The 20,329-nt window shown below is 35.7% G+C and overlaps 1 protein-coding gene across 1 annotated transcript; it reads left to right on the top strand.

Moving 5' to 3' along the window:
• Positions 1-562: 562 nt before the first annotated feature.
• Positions 563-19,988, top strand: KNTC1 (kinetochore associated 1; the record flags this gene model as incomplete). Its single annotated transcript, XM_010015331.1, has 38 exons — positions 563-694; positions 800-920; positions 1,322-1,437; positions 1,609-1,681; positions 2,306-2,383; positions 2,913-2,947; positions 3,177-3,287; positions 4,128-4,221; positions 4,560-4,612; positions 4,888-5,000; positions 5,679-5,733; positions 5,980-6,078; positions 6,732-6,775; positions 6,887-6,952; positions 7,051-7,126; positions 7,745-7,870; positions 7,965-8,054; positions 8,594-8,659; positions 8,770-8,831; positions 9,197-9,308; positions 10,036-10,179; positions 10,388-10,444; positions 10,527-10,628; positions 11,137-11,253; positions 11,748-11,891; positions 12,081-12,179; positions 12,606-12,709; positions 12,874-12,979; positions 13,475-13,609; positions 14,460-14,579; positions 15,237-15,306; positions 15,383-15,450; positions 16,012-16,304; positions 16,880-17,052; positions 17,241-17,338; positions 18,135-18,276; positions 19,237-19,293; positions 19,825-19,988. Coding segments are annotated over exons 1-38 (3,915 nt in total), but the record flags the coding sequence as incomplete, so codon positions are not given.
• Between the last annotated feature and the right edge of the window lie 341 nt (positions 19,989-20,329).

A 20,329-nucleotide genomic window follows, 5' to 3' on the forward strand; every position in this document is an offset into this window, starting at 1 on the left:
GCCCGGATGTAAGTGTGGGGCGGGGAGCGGGGGGGGCCGCGGTGCCTTCTGGGAGAGGGGGAAGGATTAGGCGGTGTCTAAGCAACGGCGCCTCCGCGTTTGGAGGATGTTTGGCCCAGGCTGCGACCCGTAGCGCCACCCCGGGTTCCCGCCAATTTGAAAGCCTGAGGCCGCTGAGGGAGCGCGGTTGTGGTTTGTCACCGGCCGCGGGGCCGCGGTGAGGAGAGGAGGAGGGGGATGGCGGATAGGGGATAGCTGCGGGCAGGGGGGGCCGCGCAGGGCTCTCTGGCACAGGATTCCTTCAGCCTCGAGCGCGGAACCTGTCCTGCCAAGCTGCGTTTGGTCGGGCCCGCTGGACACACGGGCTGGGAGCCACATTGTTGCTGCGACATTGTCAGTTCTAAATACGCAGTTCGCCTTTAGGAGGCTTAATGAACTGCTCTTCCTGCTCGGCGCAGAATCACGATAGCATAATAAAGTCAATAACTTGTGTGTGGTCAGGTAACGTTTTTAATGCTCTCTGCTTTACAGCGTGTTCCTTAAATGTTTATCATAGGTAATAATGTGGAATGATATTGAACTACTTACAAATGATGACACAGGGAGTGAGCGGCTCCCTGTTGGTTTAGGACATGAATGTGGAACTGCGTTGTACCAAGTGGATACGCTACTTCAGATCACATCTTCAGAACAGGTAGAATTCATCGAAGCTGTGGTTTTCTTAATAATTACCAGAGCTGCATTGATACATTTTCTAAGGTGTTTCAGTTACTGCATATAACGACCTTCTTCTTGTTAGGTCTCTGTAAATCCGCAGTTGTGTGCGTTCAACTCGAGGGATGGCACTATTATTGTTGTTGACAGATCAGTGGCACTTCTTGACAGTACAGGGCAGTCCCTTCTGATGCATGTTCAGTTTGGTAAGTTCATTCGTTTGGAATTCTGCTGGAAGTTAAAACTGACTTTCAGAATGCATAGGTTTGTATAGGAAAATTTAGCAAGAATCTTCCGTATCTAACTCACTTGTAAAGGGAAGTATTATAATAAATACCTAAGTAATAGCAAGTGATTGCTGCTTCTGTATACAATTAACTAAGTATTTCTGTACAGTTTAATGAGAATACTTGCTAACTTTTCACTGAAATGAGAATAATGACTATCAAACCCACTCCCTTTATGCCCTTTCCTGTACTTTGTTTAATCAAAATAAATACTTTTGAAGAAATCTCGGGCACTGTATTGTCTAATTCCTGTGTTTCAAATATGAATGTCTATTAATAAAAACCAAATCTTAATTGACATTTGCCATGGAACTTTTCAGATACTAATGTGGATGTTGTTGGCATGTGTCAAGAAAAACAATTTCTTGTGGTCGGTGAGAGAAGTGGCAATTTCCACCTTATTCACATACCCTCAAAACAAACCTTGCTAACTAAGGTACAGTAATTTTTCTGTTCCAGTTTTGATGAAAGCCTTTTGTTCTCTGAATTTCTTGAGCTAGTTCTTCATAAAATAAAAAAGTTTAAACTGATGATCAGTATTTCCAATATATTTGTTCCAAATAAGGTACAGGATAGTTTAATAGTCTTTTTGTTGATTCTGTTTCAGATTTTGGTTGAAAAATCTTCAAGTGAAAAGACTTACTTAAATCTCTTTATTGAAAAAGATAATGCAGAGCCAGGTAAGAACTTGCTGGTTGGGTTTTTGTTTTGGTTTGGGTGTTTTTTCCCCATTGTCTCAATTTTTTGATTTTGTTCTCCTGGGGAAAGAGGCTACAAAATAAGTAGTAGATACAGCTTTAGTTTGCACTGTACACATTAAGTGTGCTTTTCCTAATGCTTTTCTGTAAAGATACTTAGCCCATTAATTATTATATGAATGTCCTAGAGAAGAACAAACATTCCGAACTCAATACCTCTTTCTTTTGAGACTGTGCCAAACATATGAAAATGCTCAAAAAGGAAGCATTCCTTGTGTCTCCTCTCAGATTTCATTAGTTCCTGTTCTATAAGCTTCCAGTCTTGTTCTGTCACAATATAATGTACGTAAATGTAGTTTTGTCATGAAAACAGAATTTGCAGCCTAATGGAAGCATACCAACATCATAATTTCAAACAAAGCTAAAATGTACAAACTTAGTCTGCTCTTCATTGAAGGTGACAACATTTTTGTTTAAAAATAATCTATTGGTCAGTTGTTTTTTTGTTGTCAGTTATTTCACTGTCTTATTTTTAGGCAAGTAAACTCTTTACTTGCTCTTCAACACTTAAGTTTGAAATATTTGGATTGGATTTTTTTTTTTTAGGTGTTTGTCACATGTTCATTCTAACAAGCAATGGATTCTTCTGCATTATGTGTCTCCCACTTGCTAAAACACAGGAAGGTAGGATGATCTACAGACCACTTGGGATTTTGATTTGAACACTAAGAGCTGTATTATAAAAGCTTTTCCATGCATTTTTCTAATGGGAATGAGATACAGAGTTGGGATTTTCTATGTAATCTCAGTTTGTTTTTAAAGGGAAACCAATATACAACTAGTTCTTAATAAAATTATTTTTGTAGTCTTCCAATTCCTTTAGTTTATGTTTCTCTGAGTCACTGCTTTAGGGAGAGTCCTGAGTACTACGGAAGCAGGATTTTAAGACATAATCAGTCTTGGCTGTACTGAAGAATATTGGGAATAACTTCAATTTTTAATGCTGTATAAGTAGAGTTATTAATTAATTTTCTGTAACTCAATACTGTGATCTATAGAAATACACCCTGTCAGAGAGCCCAGCTAAGGTGTTTTTCATCACAGTCAAGTTAGGATTAAACTATTCTAGAAGTAGTTCAGGGTCTTTTTCTCAATTTTGATAAAAGTTCATTTAACACTGATATTTTCTTTGTTTCTTTTTGTTTTGATGTAGCACTTGACAAGATGGATATGATTACAGCAAAGAAAGTAAGAAAAACCTGGTAACTTGTAACATAGGTATTAAGTGCCAAATTTAACAAAACTTTGCTCTGTACATTTCATTGAGTACTTACTAGTTTATTATTACAACTCAATTATGATTATTACGTTTTCTATACATGGAAAAATGGGCAGTTCAAGGTTTTATTCGTGCTTGTATAAACCACTTTTTTCCTTCCCCTTTCGTTTGTTTTCCCTTCATCTTTCACCCCACAAGTTACAAGGACAGATAAAGACAGCTTTCGTTTCCACAGAAGAGTATCACAGCCTTGGCTGTCAGAATTTTGTGATAAGTAACTCGGAGAATAAAATCCATCTGATAGTTGGGGTAAGTACTATGAATGTGTTTGTGGCAGTTGTTATGTGATCAATGATGGTGGGTTTTGACCTGCAACAAAATTTATCTCTAGCTGGTTGATAATAAACTTTTTGTACCAGGACTTTTTGCCTTTCATTTCCTTCACTGTCAATTTATAGGTTATCAGTTGTGCAGTGTGTCCATAGTTATTTCTTGTAACTTGCTCTCTTACGATGCGTGGGGGGAAAATATTTTCACCCTGGTTGCATGACCTTAGTAAATCTGTGGTTCTGAGCTGTGCAAGATAGTCTGAAGGACCTTGTCCTTCAGCTCAGATGCAAAGCCAAAATTTGTGTCTTCTAATAAAATTCAACAAAGGCTTGCCAAAGTAACAATTAAGGTCCCAACTCAACAAAGCCCTTAAGCATGAATTAAGTACAGAAGCCAATACAAAATTAAACATACAGACATATTATGAAATCTTATTTTTTACTAGAAATGAGTTTTCTGAGTTCATTGACTGAAGCCTGTTGAATTCAATGTTATTTTTCTCAGTACATTCAGTGCATGTTTCAGGTTTTATGCTCTGTAAGAATGGAAAGTGAATGTTTTGAAATGTGGCATGTTCTTGGAAGAGCCAAAAATGTTTGGGGGTACTGACTGTAGCAATTACTGTAGTAAAGGCCAGTCTTAAAAGGAGAAAGGAAAAAGGGTAAATTGAATATAAATAACTGAATATTTTTTTTGAACATCAGCGTTCACCAGAAGTAATGTTAGTTTTGCAGCATTCCAAGTTAAAGGTCAATTACACAGCTGACAATGGCCAAGTTTCTAATGTATTACCCCATTTTACTTTGCCTTTACTAACAGGGTAGAGGTGATTATGTACTCTCCAAATGGGAGGTAGACACTACCAATAACTTGGTGTCTGTTCGAAGTTTTGCTGATTCAAGTCTGATCAAAGGTAAAGAAGAGTTTGGTTTCTGTTTTGTTCTCAATAGACAATTGTAGCATTCATATTTAATTGCAGAAAATACTGAGACCTCAGTTATGTCACTGTTATTAGTAAATACACCTATACCAAGTAGAACACTTGGTAGAAAGCTACAGCCAAACTATGCTTCCAAATTGTTGATTTAACTTAGATACATAAATCACAACTCTGTTTAGCTAAACTTTTCACAGTCCTGGCAATTTCCATGAGGTTAAACATCTGCAGGTTTCCAGTGCTTGATTGTACATTTTAATGCTTTTTTGCTTCAAGAAAAATAATAAAAATATGTGACTATGGATATTTTGTAGATGCAGCAAAACTTCACATTCTTGACAATCAGCTGTTTGTTTTGGATACAGAGGTATGTGTAATGACTGTGTTTAGTCTTTATTTCACTGTTTAGTCTTTATTTCAATGTTCTTGAACCAGCTTCTAAAAATACTTTTTAAAGTAATAGCTTTAAAATATCTTTCTATGAAATCAAGATGCTTATATTTACAGAGACTCTTGATCTTGCTGTGCTTTTTAAAATCCTACTCCTATTAAGCAAGCTATGGAATGACAAAGACAAAAAAGTCTTCTATGAAGAAAATATTAAATCCATATCTGATTATTTTTTTTCCCCCCTTAATCTAGAATATCTTAAGCATGTGGGATGTTAATTCTCTTACTCTAATTTGGGATTGGCCTTTAATACATATTGAAGAATTTCTTCTAAGTACAGAGACAGATTCCTCTCCAGTCATATGGTAAGTAAAGCTTTATAGTACCTATTATGAAAATGGAAAAGTTACATGAAATGTGCCACAAACACTTGATTTTTCTGTGGTAGTGAATTTTGTTGAAAGCTTTCTAGTCAGCAGGACAAAATAATTGCACAGCAGCTACCCTCAGCTTTGTGTTCTAGGAAAGAAAACCTTCTTGCTTTCTGCTTTTTCTTGGTTTATCTGTTGTTACTGTTAAGGAACCTTGCATGTAACCTGTAGCTTTAGAAATGCTTGTCTAAACTAAGGTGTATAATATGGTTTACAAGTCTGATGTTATAAAAAAGCTAGTCTATCTTTTGGATAGATAAATAGCAAGATCTTCATTCTGCAGATGGAGAAGCCAAAATCTGGAGATGTGTGTAAAATGCAAAATAAATTAATGGCAGTTAAGATTAGAAGAGAAGTCTCTTGGCTCCTTCCGTTGCTCTGTGCCAGTCTGTGAATCAGATCCATTTGAAAAGCTTAAAAATGTCAGAAGTTAAATGTATGTCCTCTAAATGCTAAAAGACCGTTATTTTTGGGTGCACTATGGGGTTTTAAAATGTACCAGCCGTTTCCATGGAAAACTGAATTTTCTAAACTCAGAAGTGAGAATCACAGTCTTAACATAAGATTTATACAGTAAATTTTGCTTTCTTTTTTCTCTTTCTTGTTCCCTAGGCAAGGGCTTGCGAATGTTAAACTGATAGTCATGACAACACCAGATAACAAACAGGTATAATCTCTTTGTGTGCTCTGTTCCGCAACTGTTATACAGTCACTCATTGAAAAAATAGGCCTATATAGAGATGCAACATTTAAACTTCATTAAACTTTCAAATTGTAGAGATCTTTTTTTTTTTTTTCTCCATAAAAACCTATAAAAATAGTGTCTGACTCTGTAAGAATAAAGAAATTATTCTGCACACACCAGAGAGGAAAAATTAAACTGACTTGTTTGTTTCCTCCCTTTTTTTTATAGATGAGAAGTCTGATGGTTTTTGCATTGCCCACTATGCAACAGCTCTATTCTTTGGAAGTATCTATTGTTTCTTCACTTGTTCAAAGTGGGATTGGCACAGTAGGTTTAGATGACTTTTGTTGTTGCTCTTCAAAGAACTATGTCTAAATATGTAGAATTATTACAGAGGGTACTGTGTTATTCTCTTAGATTAGAACCGAATTGTGCTAGAAATTGCAGAAAAATTAAATGATGATACAAAGAAAGATTAAATTATGTCCCCAATGGCTGGAGAAAAAGATACAATATGTAGTAAACTGAACAGTCTATTGCAATGTTTTAATACTACTGCTAGTTGTTCTTGCAGCTGTTACAGCTAAAAACTATGAAGTTTTAAATTCTCTTGGTGTAGAGAAATGCTCTGGATGTATTTGGGATTTATTCTAAAAGATGTGAAGATGGGTACAGTGTGACCTGCTTATGGCTTAGACAAAATGAGAGTGTAATTTGGAGGAGATGATTCACTTATGTGGACAGTATCCTGACAGTAATTGAACTGGGATAGCAGAGTGGTTTCAGTGTGTTAAGGCCCTCAATTTTTAGGTAGTGGAAACTAACCAGGAAATAACATGATAAGCATTAAAAAGACCCAATAAATTTATCAGAGAAAAGCAGTAGTTTTTTTCTAGATTAAGAAATGCTGCCTTACAGTTGTGTTTTCTTATGACTGATTTCCTTTACCACCTTACGTTTTCTGTTATTGCACGCTACAGGATACAATATACTTCTTGGAAGGAATTAATGAGAAACATCAGACGTAAGATAATGTTTTGTTTCTTACTAGATCATTATTATATTAAAATGGCAGATTATTTCTACGTACAGTTGTTTCATAGTTGATTAACTCATAGCTCCCTCTCATCCTCAGGCCCTCTGAAGGCCCAATTTCTATTGTTGTGATGAGAAGTTTAACTGAAGCCTTGCCAGAAAATAGGTACTGATTTCTGTGAATCACTGTTTCACTATTTTATTTTTTATCTGTGGTTTGGAACTTCTCTGGAAGTAGTAAACTGCACTTCATTTCACCCCTAGGCTCAGTCGCTTACTTCATAAGCACAAATTCACCGAAGCAGAGACTTTTGCTCTTCAGTTTGGACTAGATGTTGAGGTGAGTTGTCTGTTCTTGATAAATACTTTTGGAGATTAATTAGTGTAAGTGAATTTATGAGTAAGGTTGTTGCCCTGTTAGTCCAACAGAAAGTATTAAAAATATTACAAATATAGGGGAATGTTACCTTGCAAAGCAACTCACTATACTTGAAAACTGGTTCAAAATTAGATGACTTCACAGTGAGCTATGTTTTTATTTACAATAACTAACAAACCTTGCAATGAAAAGTTGTGCAGAAGTATAAATGAGCACTGCTGGATCAAGAGAAGGCACATTTGTCCCTGTAAGTAGCAAGAAATGGTGTTGCTAAAAAAAGAAAGAGAATTCATATTCATTTATTAATCCATAGTCTGGCTTCATTAATTGATTTATTCAAATAATGAAGTTCGAATGTTCCCTCTCCTTTCTTGTTTTTTTTTGTGGTTAGCTGGTGAGATAAAAAGAAGACATTATAATTGTTACTAATTGGTAATCCATTTCTGTAGTGAAATCATTCAATGTACCTGGACACACCATATCTCAAAAACATGGTGAACAACTGTAGTTTTCAGTTGAAGACTCCTTAAAACTCAACTGCATCAGATTGAAAACCGTGTTTCTTTGGTTTTTAAACAGCTTGTATATAAAGTGAAAGCAAACACTATTTTAGAGAAACTGGCTTCAGCCTCTGTTGGGAGTTACGGTCATGAGGTCTGGCTGGATCTTGTGAATGAAGCCAAAGAAAACCTGCAAAAAATTCAGGTATGTGTTTTATTTCCACCCTCTTTCTCTAACTAAGTAATTCAAATGATAAAGAAGATGTGAACTCATTTTAGTTGTTTCCTTGTGCAAACAGGATAGCCAGTTTGTTGTGGATTACTGCATAAATGCTCCATGGCCACTGTATGAAACCACTCAAGAAATGTTGAACTACGCTAAAGTCAGAGTAAGGGGGTTTATTTGTTTGACTTGTTTATCCTCATCCATTCCTATTATGCTTCTGTACAATTTGAAAAGGGGGACATCTTCAAACCAGTTACAGTCATTCACAAAGTAAATGCATTATAAATTCCATGTTACCAAACACAAAACAGCAGCAAGGCTTGTTCCCGTCTTCTTGCTATTGCTTAAGGGCAAAAAAAGAGCTTACAGTTTTATTTTCAGAAGGCAGGGTTTTTTTGAGTAGTAGTCTTTTTAAGTACCTTTTAAATACTAATTTTAGGACTAAAAGCTCAACATATGTCACCTTTTTTGTTTTCATTATTTTAGTCTTTCCTGCCTTAACATGTATCTCTGATTCTGTTTGGTATCTGTCTGATCCTGCATACATGTAGAAATCCAGTCAGATTCTAACACTGTAAAATAAAAGACTCCAGTTTACAGAGGTACTAAGTTTTGGCTCATGTTTTTATTGAATTTGTAGTAGTCTGGAATGTTCTGCATGTACTGAGTTGTCAGCCAAACCATTTCATGTAATTGTTTCAGATCTTGAAGAAAGATGATAGAATGTTTGCTCCATCATCTGATGGGGCTCCAGTGTCCATAACTGAGGTGAGGACAGACAAACTTCTTGACTCCACAGTATTGTAAGATAAGCAATTACAATGCAGAGTTTTAAAACCTCTCCAGACATTGACCTTAAATCTTTTGTCTGCATTCAGGTATTAAGAGCTCAGGCAAGGCTTACAACTTTTTATGGAGCTTTTGGACTAGAGAAATTCAGGTTTGTTTCTGTTTGTTCATTAAGATTTAAAGTCAATTTAATTGTAATAGTTAAGTATGTGCCATTGAAATTAAGGGGGGTGTTATTTTTTAGTTTGGTTCATCAAAATTTAAACCCTTCCTTTCTATTGTGCAGAAGGGAGAATGCAAAGAAGTGGAGTCATCCTGTATGTTGTAAACATGTATTATCTGTTGTACATGCACTATCATGTATAGATTTTGTGGTTTTGTTTATTGCATATAGGAGGGGCTGTGATTTTATGCACATAGTCTAACACTGCAGTTGTCTCTTAGAGTAAATAGTACTAGCTAGAAAAGGTTTGATGTTCTCTGTAACACAGTTTCTTTCCCTTCTCTCGCTCCTAGTGGCATTGCTTGGACAGAATTCTTGAACAGTGAAAACATTTTCAAGAATATCCTTTCTCAGCTAGAAGAAGGAAATTTATCTTGTGCACAGTACCTCTGGCTTAGGCACCAGGTGAGATGGCATAGGCATCTCTTTGGTATTTGTGGAGGATGTTAAGTCTCAAACTTCCCAGCTTTATTTAAGAGAATCAGAGCAATGCCATACAAAACTGCTCCTCAAAGAAGCAAAGGTTTATGGCATAACCTCATCTGTTATCATAATGATTACCTGTTCACCTAGCTCCTTAGAAGGCTGAACTTCTTATTGATTTAGGAATAAACAGGTATTTCTGATGTCAGAATGCATATTTCTACATCTGAGGGACGACAGTTCTTTGATTTATTTTTTGGTGGTTATAATCTTCCATTCACTTTATTGCAAGCACAGCTCTCAAGTTTTAAGTGGACATTTGCTGACTACCTTAAAATCTGTTGAAAATAATCATATAGTCTCCTTGCTCTGAATGACACATTCATAATAGTGGCTATGGGCTAGTATGTTCTTTAGTGCAGGACTTTCAGGTCAGAACTATATAACCAGTGCTAAAGTACTAGAACATGATCCTGCCACAGTAACTTGCAAAGAAATTGCTTTGATTGCCTTGTTTAAGAAGACCAAGCTCTAGTTATTCTGAATAGGGCTATTTTGTTTCTTTTAATTCCTGTCTATGATTACTGAGATTTTCTCTTCGTATTTATGAAATCTGTCACATCTTCCTGTTAATTGAAACAGCTTTACAAAATATCAGATAAAACAAATATTCCCTGTATCTAAAATTGCTTTGGTTTTAATATTTTAGGCAGATTTTGAAAGCGGCTTTAATGAGAAAATGCTGGAGAACTTGATTAATGCCATCCATTTCACTGTTCCTTTGAAGGAACTATGTTTGTGGCTTAAAAATGTTGTGGTCCCTTTCTTAAGAAGAGTAGTACCAAAGGGACAGGTAAGGCTGATATAATTTTATAGTTAAACCTAAGACTTTTATTGTCACATGTCAGAACCTTGTTCCTTTATTTTTTATTTACTTTTTTTTTAAGGGATTCTTTTACCTACAGCTTAGATTTTAAGTTATTTCTTTCAAAACAAATTTCTAGTGGCAAATTTTGCTTTGATAAATAGTAGAGTTTTACTTACAACTGTGTTCTTTTCAGAAAATCCTAGCAAAATGGCTGGAACAAGGTGCTCGAAACCTTGAATTAACTGATAAGGTAAGTCATTCTGCAGACACTTTGTGTGTCTTGTATTTCTATGTATATGATATGGTTTGCTAATATCAATTATTTTGGACAGGCAAATTGGCCAGAAAATGGACTCCAAATGGCAGAGGTTTTTTTTACAAGTAAAAATCAAGGTGAAATGGGACTGACAATTTCTGGCCAGTGGACTCTTATGGTAAGAAATGTAGCAAATATAAGGAATTCCTACTAGGAGACTTCAGAATATATGCTGTGTGCTAGAGTTGGAGTGGATGATGTTTAGGTCACTATTGGTTTTGGTGAAGATTGACTTAATTCTATGAAAAGAAACAATTTCTCTCCAATCTGCTTGGGTTTAAAGATTAAAAAAACTTAAATTAGAAACATGTCTCCTCTCTGACAAAGTTTTTTGTAATTGCAATTCACCATGTGTTATGGCCTGAAGATACAGGTATTAAAATCAACCAGCTGTGAGGTTATGAATACTGAATTTGTGTAACCACAATCAAATTATGTATGTTATATATTCTAGATGTACTAGCATCTCTAGGAGTGGTAGTATGAAAGTGGAGACAGAAAAGTTCAAAACTAACCATCTGTGCATTTTAAATACTTGAAACATTGATATTCTATGTTAATGGTAATGTAATGGTCTTGAAGATTTAGTAAGTCTTCTAACGTGTCACTTCTAAACACTGTTTCAGAGATGTGTTGACTGTGAAGAGGTGCACAGGTTAAAGAAGCTGGTAAATGATTTACAAGAGCTAATAAATCTGTACAGAAAATACAACTGCAGGCTGGCACTCTGTGATTTTGAAAAGGTAATTCTGCAGACACTTCCAAATGTGTTTTTGATTAGTGGATTGTTCTGGGAAAGAGAAAAATCTTGTAGTGTGCAATTTAAAGTTGGAGTATTTAAAATTTCTGATGGATTGCTTGGATAAACGTGTGTTCAAAAACTCTAAGACTATTTGATATGTTATGGTTGTTATAAATTTTGTTTCAGCTGTGGGTATAAATATATAATGTGATAAGGTCCTATGAGAAAGTATGACTTAATCTCCATGATTTGCTTGTAATTACAGATCATGTATCATGGAGCAAGCATTAGCAAGAGAGAAATCAGAACTACAACTGAAAAATAAGGAGCTTTAAAAAAGCTTTTATTTGAGCTTTTATTTGAACTAAAGAGTTCTTGAAATCATTCAACTGATTTCAATAGATGCTGGATGTTGAATTATTTCTTAGAGATGTTAGTACATGATCCTTTACATACGTGATGTTCTAACATGCCATTGTTCTACTTGCTGCCCAGGAAAATGCAACTACTATTGTGTTTCGCATGTTTGATAAAATTTTGGCACCAGAGCTTGTCCCATCCATTTTGGAGAAGTTTATAAAACCCTACCTGTGTGAACATAATCTACAAAAGGATGAACTACTTCTCCAGTATATAAAGGTATCCAGATTCCCTTCCTTTTGAGGAAAGTTAGTTAAACAGGAATAAAGAGAAAACAAATCTGATGGCCGTTTTTGTTTACAGCTTACTCCTTTCAATGAACTTACTGATACTTACTATTTTATATTTTAAGGTAATCTTACCTTTTCTGAATTCAAATATGCTAATAATCTTTATCAAAATATACAGGATTTGCTAGAACGCTGTCGTACACGGTCTACTTCAGTATTTGAAACTGCATGGGAGGCAAAGGCAATAGCTGTCATTGGCTGTATCTCTGACACAGATGTAAGTATATTTTATGACATCATATATAGGCATCATTGGCTCTAATACATCAGTTCATTTTTTTTTTAACATAAGCACATGACTGCATTGTTGCATAAGGAGGAGCAAATAGTATTTTTATTCTATTTTAGTAATCTCCCATGTGAAGTTCTTTGCTTGAGAATTTAATGGCAGTTTTGATGTCATCACATGGAAAACTCACCAATTTTCAAATGTATGAAAGCTTTACCGTGTCGTTAAATAGTATCAGGATTTCCTAATCTAACTTGACACATCATATTATGATAATTAAAGCCCTTTATGCAAGTGGAAATGGGCAAAGAAATAAACTGCTTGCCTAAATAAATCAATCACGTGGGAACAATAATTCAATAGAGTACCTTGTAACCTGTTTTTAAACATAAGCTCTTTATGTTCCTTCTGTAGCTGAAATTTGATGCAGTTCTACAGATAATGCATGGTGCTATGGTACCGTGGAGTGCAGCAGTGGAGCAGCTGGTGAAACAGCACTTGGAAATGAATCATGTCAAGTAAGGCACCATCCACAGTCCCTACACCTGGGGTTTGTGTGTGCTCTCAATTAGAATTCTGTTTTTTGGGGGGAGGATGGAAGGGAAATACTGTGTTTCAGATGTAGTATGTTGGTTAAATCACACAGCTGTAGGTAATTAGTGATAGTCTAATTTGTCCATAGAGTAAAGTTACTGCAGGAAAGTTACCGATTGATGGAGATGAAGAAGCTCTTGCGAGCCTATGGGATAAGAGATACTAATCTTTTAAAGGACAAGCAGATGATCATGGTAAGTGATCAGCATTACTCTTACCTCTATTAAAATCTACTTATCTGCATGTATTTTAACAGGGTATTAAAAGCCAGACTTTTTATAAGTCTTAGCAGCTGACAGTTCCCACTTGTTATCAATATCTGTTTTTCTTGTCCTGTTGGGACACATTTTTTGCCTGAAAGCCTACTCTTTTTTTTAAGAATTAGCAGATTAGTTTAGCCCAACCTGATTAGCACAGCATTAATAATAAAAAAACATCAATATTTCTTCAAAGGTTCCTTTCCGTCCTGTGGAGCCAGTTGAGTCCCCTGAATTTTGAGAGTTCCCAGGATAATTCTCTTCCCCAAACCCCATCTTCTCCCAGTTACGATCCAGTCAAGTTTTAAACTTCTAGGTAATTTGCTTGGTACGAGCTATGCAATGACAAAGCAGAAGTAGTGTGTGTAAATGAATTCCTTTGTTATCCTGTACATCAACAAACTAATGTCCATATCCCTTTTCTTCTTGCAGAGACTAGCAAAATACATTCTTAAACAAGATACCCCTACTTCTTTGGAGGATGCTTTGAAAATTGTAGCAGCATATATGTTGCCCACTGTGGAAGTCTACGTTCTGAGGATGATAGACCTGATTGACAAAGAAAGGGTACTAAAATACTTCATGTCACTTCATCTCAATTTAAAGACACTGAGGCCTATTTTAGGGGCAAGCTGTACTACTTGCTGGCATCTTACACACTTTTAAATTTTTCTTTTTTCATTACAGTTCTGTTAATGGTACACACAACAGCCTACATCTAACATTGAAAATAAGACCTTTGTCAGAGTTGTAAACAACATGAACCATCCTTCTTTTGTGGCAAAAAAGGATGATAATTATGACCCACAATACACAAGACAAGTTTGGAATTGAAGTCTCTGCACATTTTCACATACTGGTTTGGCCAGAGTTCTTTTAGGGCAAGTTGCTTTCTTGCCAACAAAAAAAGGGAAGGATTCTTTCTTCTCATAAATGCTTTCTTCTAGGGCGACATCACCCCACATGAGTACAGACCTGCCCCTTTAGTATTGAGAGCACCAAAATGTGCATCTTGCAACATAGTGTTGAACGTGTCTGTATGAAGTTTAGCAAAAACCTAAAGTTATCATTAAATTACATTGCTATCCTAACTAGAAACATTTGTCTTTGCTTGCTACGTTATACTGGGTGTGATTACCTGTGTACCCTGTGGTGGTCCCTGGTTATGTTATTGGAATCGCTTTCACCTGAAGAAAAGGAGGCTTTTTGATTAAAGGAACCAGATTAACTCCCCTGCAAAACAGTGTTTTCATGTTAACATGTGTTCTGCCTTATTAAGCACCTGGTATAATTGATAATCATAACCACTGTCTCAAAGTGAGGACATACACGTAACTTAGCTTTTCCAAAAGCAAATACCCTTTTCTTTTGGTTATTTTTGGCTTACTTTTTGTTTGTTTTTTCTTTCTCCCTTCAGGGAGAGGAATCTCTGACGTTGTTAAAATCTCTGACTCTTGCTGAAGCTGAGAAAGTTGCAGAGAGATTGACTCTATGGGGAACGCTGGTATTACAGAATAAAGCAGATAATTCTGAAGAGGTACTGAGTCATTTCACATCATAAAGTGTGTGCACAAGTTAGTCTAAATACTGTTCTTAACTAGATGCTTAAAAAAGGTAGGGGATGGAAATGTAAAAACTGTTTTCCAGCAAAAAGGAATGATGAACTGATCCTACTTTCAGCAAAAGGTTGGACTAGGTCACCTCTTGAAGCCTCTTCCAACTTGAGTTTATTTTGATTCTGTATACTGTATAATTTTTTGTGTTATTTTTAAAGGCATCTCCACACAGTGGCATGGCTACTGTGTATCAATTCAATTCATAAACCCTGCTGCATTATTATATCTCTAGTAGTACATATTTTTACTAACAGTTGTTTTAGGGAGTCATTACGGGTGAGGGGAGCAAGAACAAAGGGAGAAGGGTGGATACTTTCCAAACTGCAGTGAGAGCTAACAGACTGTGTGGAGAACATACAGATTACAGCCATAAAATATTTGCTATTTCTATAAAGGATGCATATGTCCAGTAACTTTCTGTTCCCTTGCTTTGCAACTGGTTGTATCTTAGACTTGATAATTGTTTCTTAAGATGTTTGTAGAGCATTGCATAGTATTTTAGCAGAGTGGAAGCCTGAGGGTCACTGTCTGTTACTGGCAACATTCTGACCAATCAAGACATGAACCTCTTTCCACAGCAAAAAACACAAATGTTTATGACTAAGACACTTGTGGAAGTCCTGAAATTCCTGTTCAGCATTCAAAAAGGTAAGCTACAACTTAAAAGTCTTACATTTTATTTGTAAATGGAGTCAGGAAGTAATTGTTTTTTCTCCTCCAACAGGTAATCCTCTGAAGAAAGATGAATGTGAAGCAAACCTAAAAATGTTTGAAACACTTGCTACCCTGCAGGTAAGTATCTTTATGATTTCAAACTGGTTTTGATTTACTGTAGTTACTCCAATTGTTCTTATAACATGGATGATATTAAAAATTGATTGTATTTACAACTTATGTGCCAAGGTTGTTTTTGTTACTGAGTTCAAAGAGATTTGGAGGCTAAATAGTGCCTGAGAAAGTTCCCAATTACTAGAACTCAGTTGTCCATTTAAACCAAAAAATATAGATACTCTCCTAAATTCTTAATTGCTGAGAGTTCAAAGAGACCATGATAAAGGAGTAGAATATTTAATGAGATCTTATTATGGTTTGTAAGATTAAAGCATTTAATACAGCATTTGAGCATACAGTAGCCTTCAGGTTTTGTTATTTTGCTTACCTACTGCCTAGCACAATTCTCTAATTAATTACATAAATCAGTAATTGCAAGAAATTGGTAAAGTCAACTTTGTACTGAATTTATTACTCTAAGAATGAGACAGGAAATAAAACCATTTTAACAGAAAAAGAAGCCAACATTTTTAAAGGCAGTTATGTGAATACAAATATATAATCTTACGGTTTTTCTTGCAGGAAGATTTTGATATCTTTCTTTCAGTTGAAGAATTTAGGAATCCTTCACTAATGTCTAAGCTTCTTGAGAGTCACATCAAAGCTTATGAAACTGTCAGATCTCTGTCAAAGTCTAGAAAAGCACAAACAGTGAATTGTCGTTCAGAAGATGGTAAAAGCAAGAACCGGTCTACTGAATCAAGGCTGTATAAACTGGCTCTGCTCCTGCAGAGGTCAGAGCAACAACTGGGAGAAAAACTGGCTTTGAGAGCACTGGATGCTGGAAAAGTTGAAGATGCTGTAAAAATATGCAGGTAAAACTGCAGAGGTTTTCAAGATTATAACTTTTGATGGGCTTTTTTGTGCTATTTCTGATACTCTGCAGAAGTAAGTAGATATTTAAGCAAGATGTTGAGCATAGAGTTGTTTTTTGTCTGTCAGAATTGCCATAACATACTTATTAAGTAAAACGATTCCCTATACTTTTATAGTGAGAGTTAAGACACAATATTAAATAACCATTACGAGAACTTGTCAGCTTACAGAGATAGAAGAAAACTGTTGTACCCTGACTGTACATACCAGGTCACGGTTTCTAGCTGGTCTCTGCCTCATGCTTAGATTGTCAGATAACGCAAACTTACTACCACCTCCCCCAAAAGAGATCAGATGAAAATGTTCAATGTATTTTTTATTATTAACATGTTCTATGTGCTTTACTAATATCTCCAAGTTAAGCTCCATCTATTTTTTCACTTCAGTCAGAAGTTTTAGTTGCGGTGAGTCATATAGGTAAAATAGGTAAAAGAGAATTAAATCATTAGAACAGAATGTAGCCTTAAGTAAAAGCCCTAAGGACTATTTTCTTTAACTTTTATTTTTCTAATAGGGAGTTCTATGAAAATCACTGTAATGAAGAAACAGGGAAGCTGCTGTTTTCAGCATGTCAAAGGCTTTGTCATATGTTAGGAGCTGATGTCCCAATGATTACTCCTAATAATATGAATCTTCCAGCAGTGATCTATGAGATGGCTTGCCAAGCAGCTACAATATGTAGTCCAGGTAATTACCATTTATTTGTGTTCATCATGGAAATCCAACTTCCCAAACAGTATTTAAGAAACCTGAAACCAAAGTGAATTTCTATATATGCCTCTTTAAAAATAGGTGCTGCAAAAACATGTTTCATTTTTATAGGATATATGAACTTTCTATTCACAGCATATTAATGATCTTAAACCTTTGTACAGATTTACTGTTAGATTCTCTGGAACTATGTAAATATACTTTGGCTGCCAAGGAAATTTACAGACAGTGCCAAATAGAAAACTATGGATTTACAGCAAAGGTATTTTCTCCTAACTTAAGTATATTTTTTTTAACATATGTAATGTCTTGATTGTCTGAATAGTGTTCACTCTGCATACATTTTATTTTCCTCCCATTTCTCCAGCAATATTTAATGGGCTTATTTAAAAAGCAAACAACCACCACAAAAAAACCACCAACCTACAGCTCCATAAATAAAAATTTCCTTGAATATGCGTGTACTTCAGCGTAAAGAGTGAACTGATTTGAGTAGTAAAAGCAGTGCAGCTGTGGCACAAGTAGCATTTTTTACTTACATTTCAGTATAATAAACCCCACTAATGTGACTGAAAATATCAGTTATTCCATTCATTAGCTGCTGCCAAGACTGCTGTAGAGCTGGCTGGTCCTGCAGTGCTTTAGACTACTTGAAATGAATGGGCTCTTCCAGTTTATAGATCAAAGTGGCTGGGCAAGTGTATTTATGCACTGAATGTTATTTTTCTACAAAAATGATCCATTCGAAAAATGTTTGCTTATAATATTTGGGCAAGAAGGTTTCTGAAAGCCTCCATTAAATTAATTAAGAATGCATTTTGGGTGTGCCACTAGATAACGGCAACATTAAAAAGAAACGTGGCCACTCTAAGTAGGAATTGTGTTTAATGCTACTGGCCATTTAACAAAAAGTAGTGGAGTAAAATCCATTTTCAAATAGAAAATCTTGTTCTATTCCTATATTTGCAAACTGGAATCTCTTGCGGCCTTTAGTTTGTTAGTAGCCTTATTTAGCTGTTCTTTTTACTGTGTGTGCTTTTGACAATATTCTTCTTTAGACAACATCTTTCGGAGGAGATAAAGATCCTTATGAAGAGTGGACTTACGATGACTTCTTTAATGAAGATGGAATAGTTCTTGATCCTCAAATAGCTCTTCCAGTTGCATATGAAACTATTTCTTCTCTTCTGCCTGTTTGTGGTAAACTTGCTTTCCTGAACAATGAGTCAATATCAAATCTGTATTTCAAACTGATTTTTTTTGCCTAGGAATATAAATAATTCAGCATGTATGGAAATTATCAAAATCTCAGTTAGACAAACTCATGGAAGAAACATCCATTGCGGGGGGTATAGAAATGATGATGGGTTTTGTTCTGGTTCAGGAAGAATCTGAATGACTAATACCTGAAGATACAGAAAATGCTCTGGAGAAGTGTTACTATAAACTTGGCCTGTTCTTATGATCTGAGAAAACATTGTCTGGTAGCCACTAATGGAGACAGAATTCTGTCAAAATGAACTTCATCCTATTCTAAAACAATTGTGCTTGTATTATGTACCATTGTAGATACACACAGCTCTGAAAACTTCAAGTATTATGAACACAACTCTACAGTGTTGTAGATGCTGAAAAAAGACACTTTCTCTAAAAGAAGCACTGAATATTTGAGAATTATTTAGTTTCAATACTTCTTGATGTAAATGTTTTCTTTCCTAACGTGTTAGTGATGTATTAAAAAGCATATAATTGCAAATAGTGTTGCACAGTGCTAAATCTGCCTATAAAGGATATGCTTATTTGATCTTAATAAGTTTATTACTTTCACAGATTAAGTGTTTATGTTGACTGTCTCATCAAGAGAAATGGATTTAAACACAAAGTAGTTGCTGGAAACTCTTAGTTTGTGTTCCTTTGTGCATTTGGAAAGATATTTTGTGTCCCTGCCCATGGCAGGGGGGGTTGGAACTAGATGATCTTAAGGTCCTTTCCAACCCTAACTATTCTATGGTTCTAGGATATTCTAAGTAAGGCGCAGTTAGAAATAGCAGTCCTGGCTCTTATGTACTGCCTCTGAAGTACCATTAAGGCACTTTCAGGCTTTCATGGTGTTGCTGAGATCTTGGCATGCTGCTGATGTCTTTTTGTCCGTCTTTCAAGAGAACAAGCTGTATCCTCTGGACTCCGTAAGCCTGGCCAACTGCGCATTTGTTAAAGGTATCGTGATGGCAGATTCACCACACTGAAACTATAAATCAGATCACTAGAAAATATGAGGTTTAAATTAATTAAACCTACATAAGCATGACTAAAATCATTATTTTTAAATGAATGCCTAGATGCTCCACTTAAAGCTGTATTCTAGGGGATAGCTGGTTCAGCTATGTTAAGAAGACACAAGTTCGGGTGGTAATTGCTACCCTTCAGCCATGTGATTCTGAGCATGTTGTCAAAGCCTGTACTTCAGTGCAGAAGTTCTACCACTGCAAGCTAGAATCCACTAGAGCCTTTCCAAGAAGAAGACCAACTTCTGGGTTTTGGACTAAAATAGGAGTCTGTATTAAATAAAAGCCCTGAAAGTTTAAGGTTTCAAAGGGAACTAAGGCTGATCTTGTGTCATAAATTTAATGAAGAAAAAAATAAACTGCTTTGATATTCATTTCAGGAACAATACTATGCTTTCTATATATATATATATGTATACACTAATTATTTTCTGGGGTTGATTGAGTTTCAAATCTCTCACAGGACAGAACCTTCTGCTTCCTGCTAGAACTCCCATCTGTGCAGTACTGCAGAACCTCATGGAGTGCAGTCAGTGCGAGTTGGCTTTGCGGCTCATAGTGTGTTCCTTTGGCTCCTGTCTTCAGCATGGTGTATCAAATAACATGGATTTGGCCCTGAGTGAAAAGGTATGGCAAGGATGATGCTGAATTCTGCTGGGAGTAAAGCTTAGAAGTATGCCAACTGTTAATAAGTTTAGAGTAGAGATATATGAATTTGATAGGTATGGGAGAGGCTGTCACCATGACCTTGTAAAAATTACCACCACTTGATCAGATATCGAGTCATTTTGTGAAGAGAGCTGGTAGTTTCTTTCCTATCTTTCATGGTCCCCTGTTTCTCTTTGCAAAGTATGTTCAGAATTAAACTTCCAGTGTCTGCAGGGAAGCCAGGAATGTAATGAATTCTTCATTATATAGTAACGAATTATATTATAGTATTCTATAATTAATGAATTATAATATATTAT

This window comes from Nestor notabilis, unplaced genomic scaffold (genome assembly GCF_000696875.1).
Source record: "Nestor notabilis isolate BGI_N333 unplaced genomic scaffold, ASM69687v1 scaffold9480, whole genome shotgun sequence".
NCBI classification, from domain to species: domain Eukaryota; kingdom Metazoa; phylum Chordata; class Aves; order Psittaciformes; family Psittacidae; genus Nestor; species Nestor notabilis.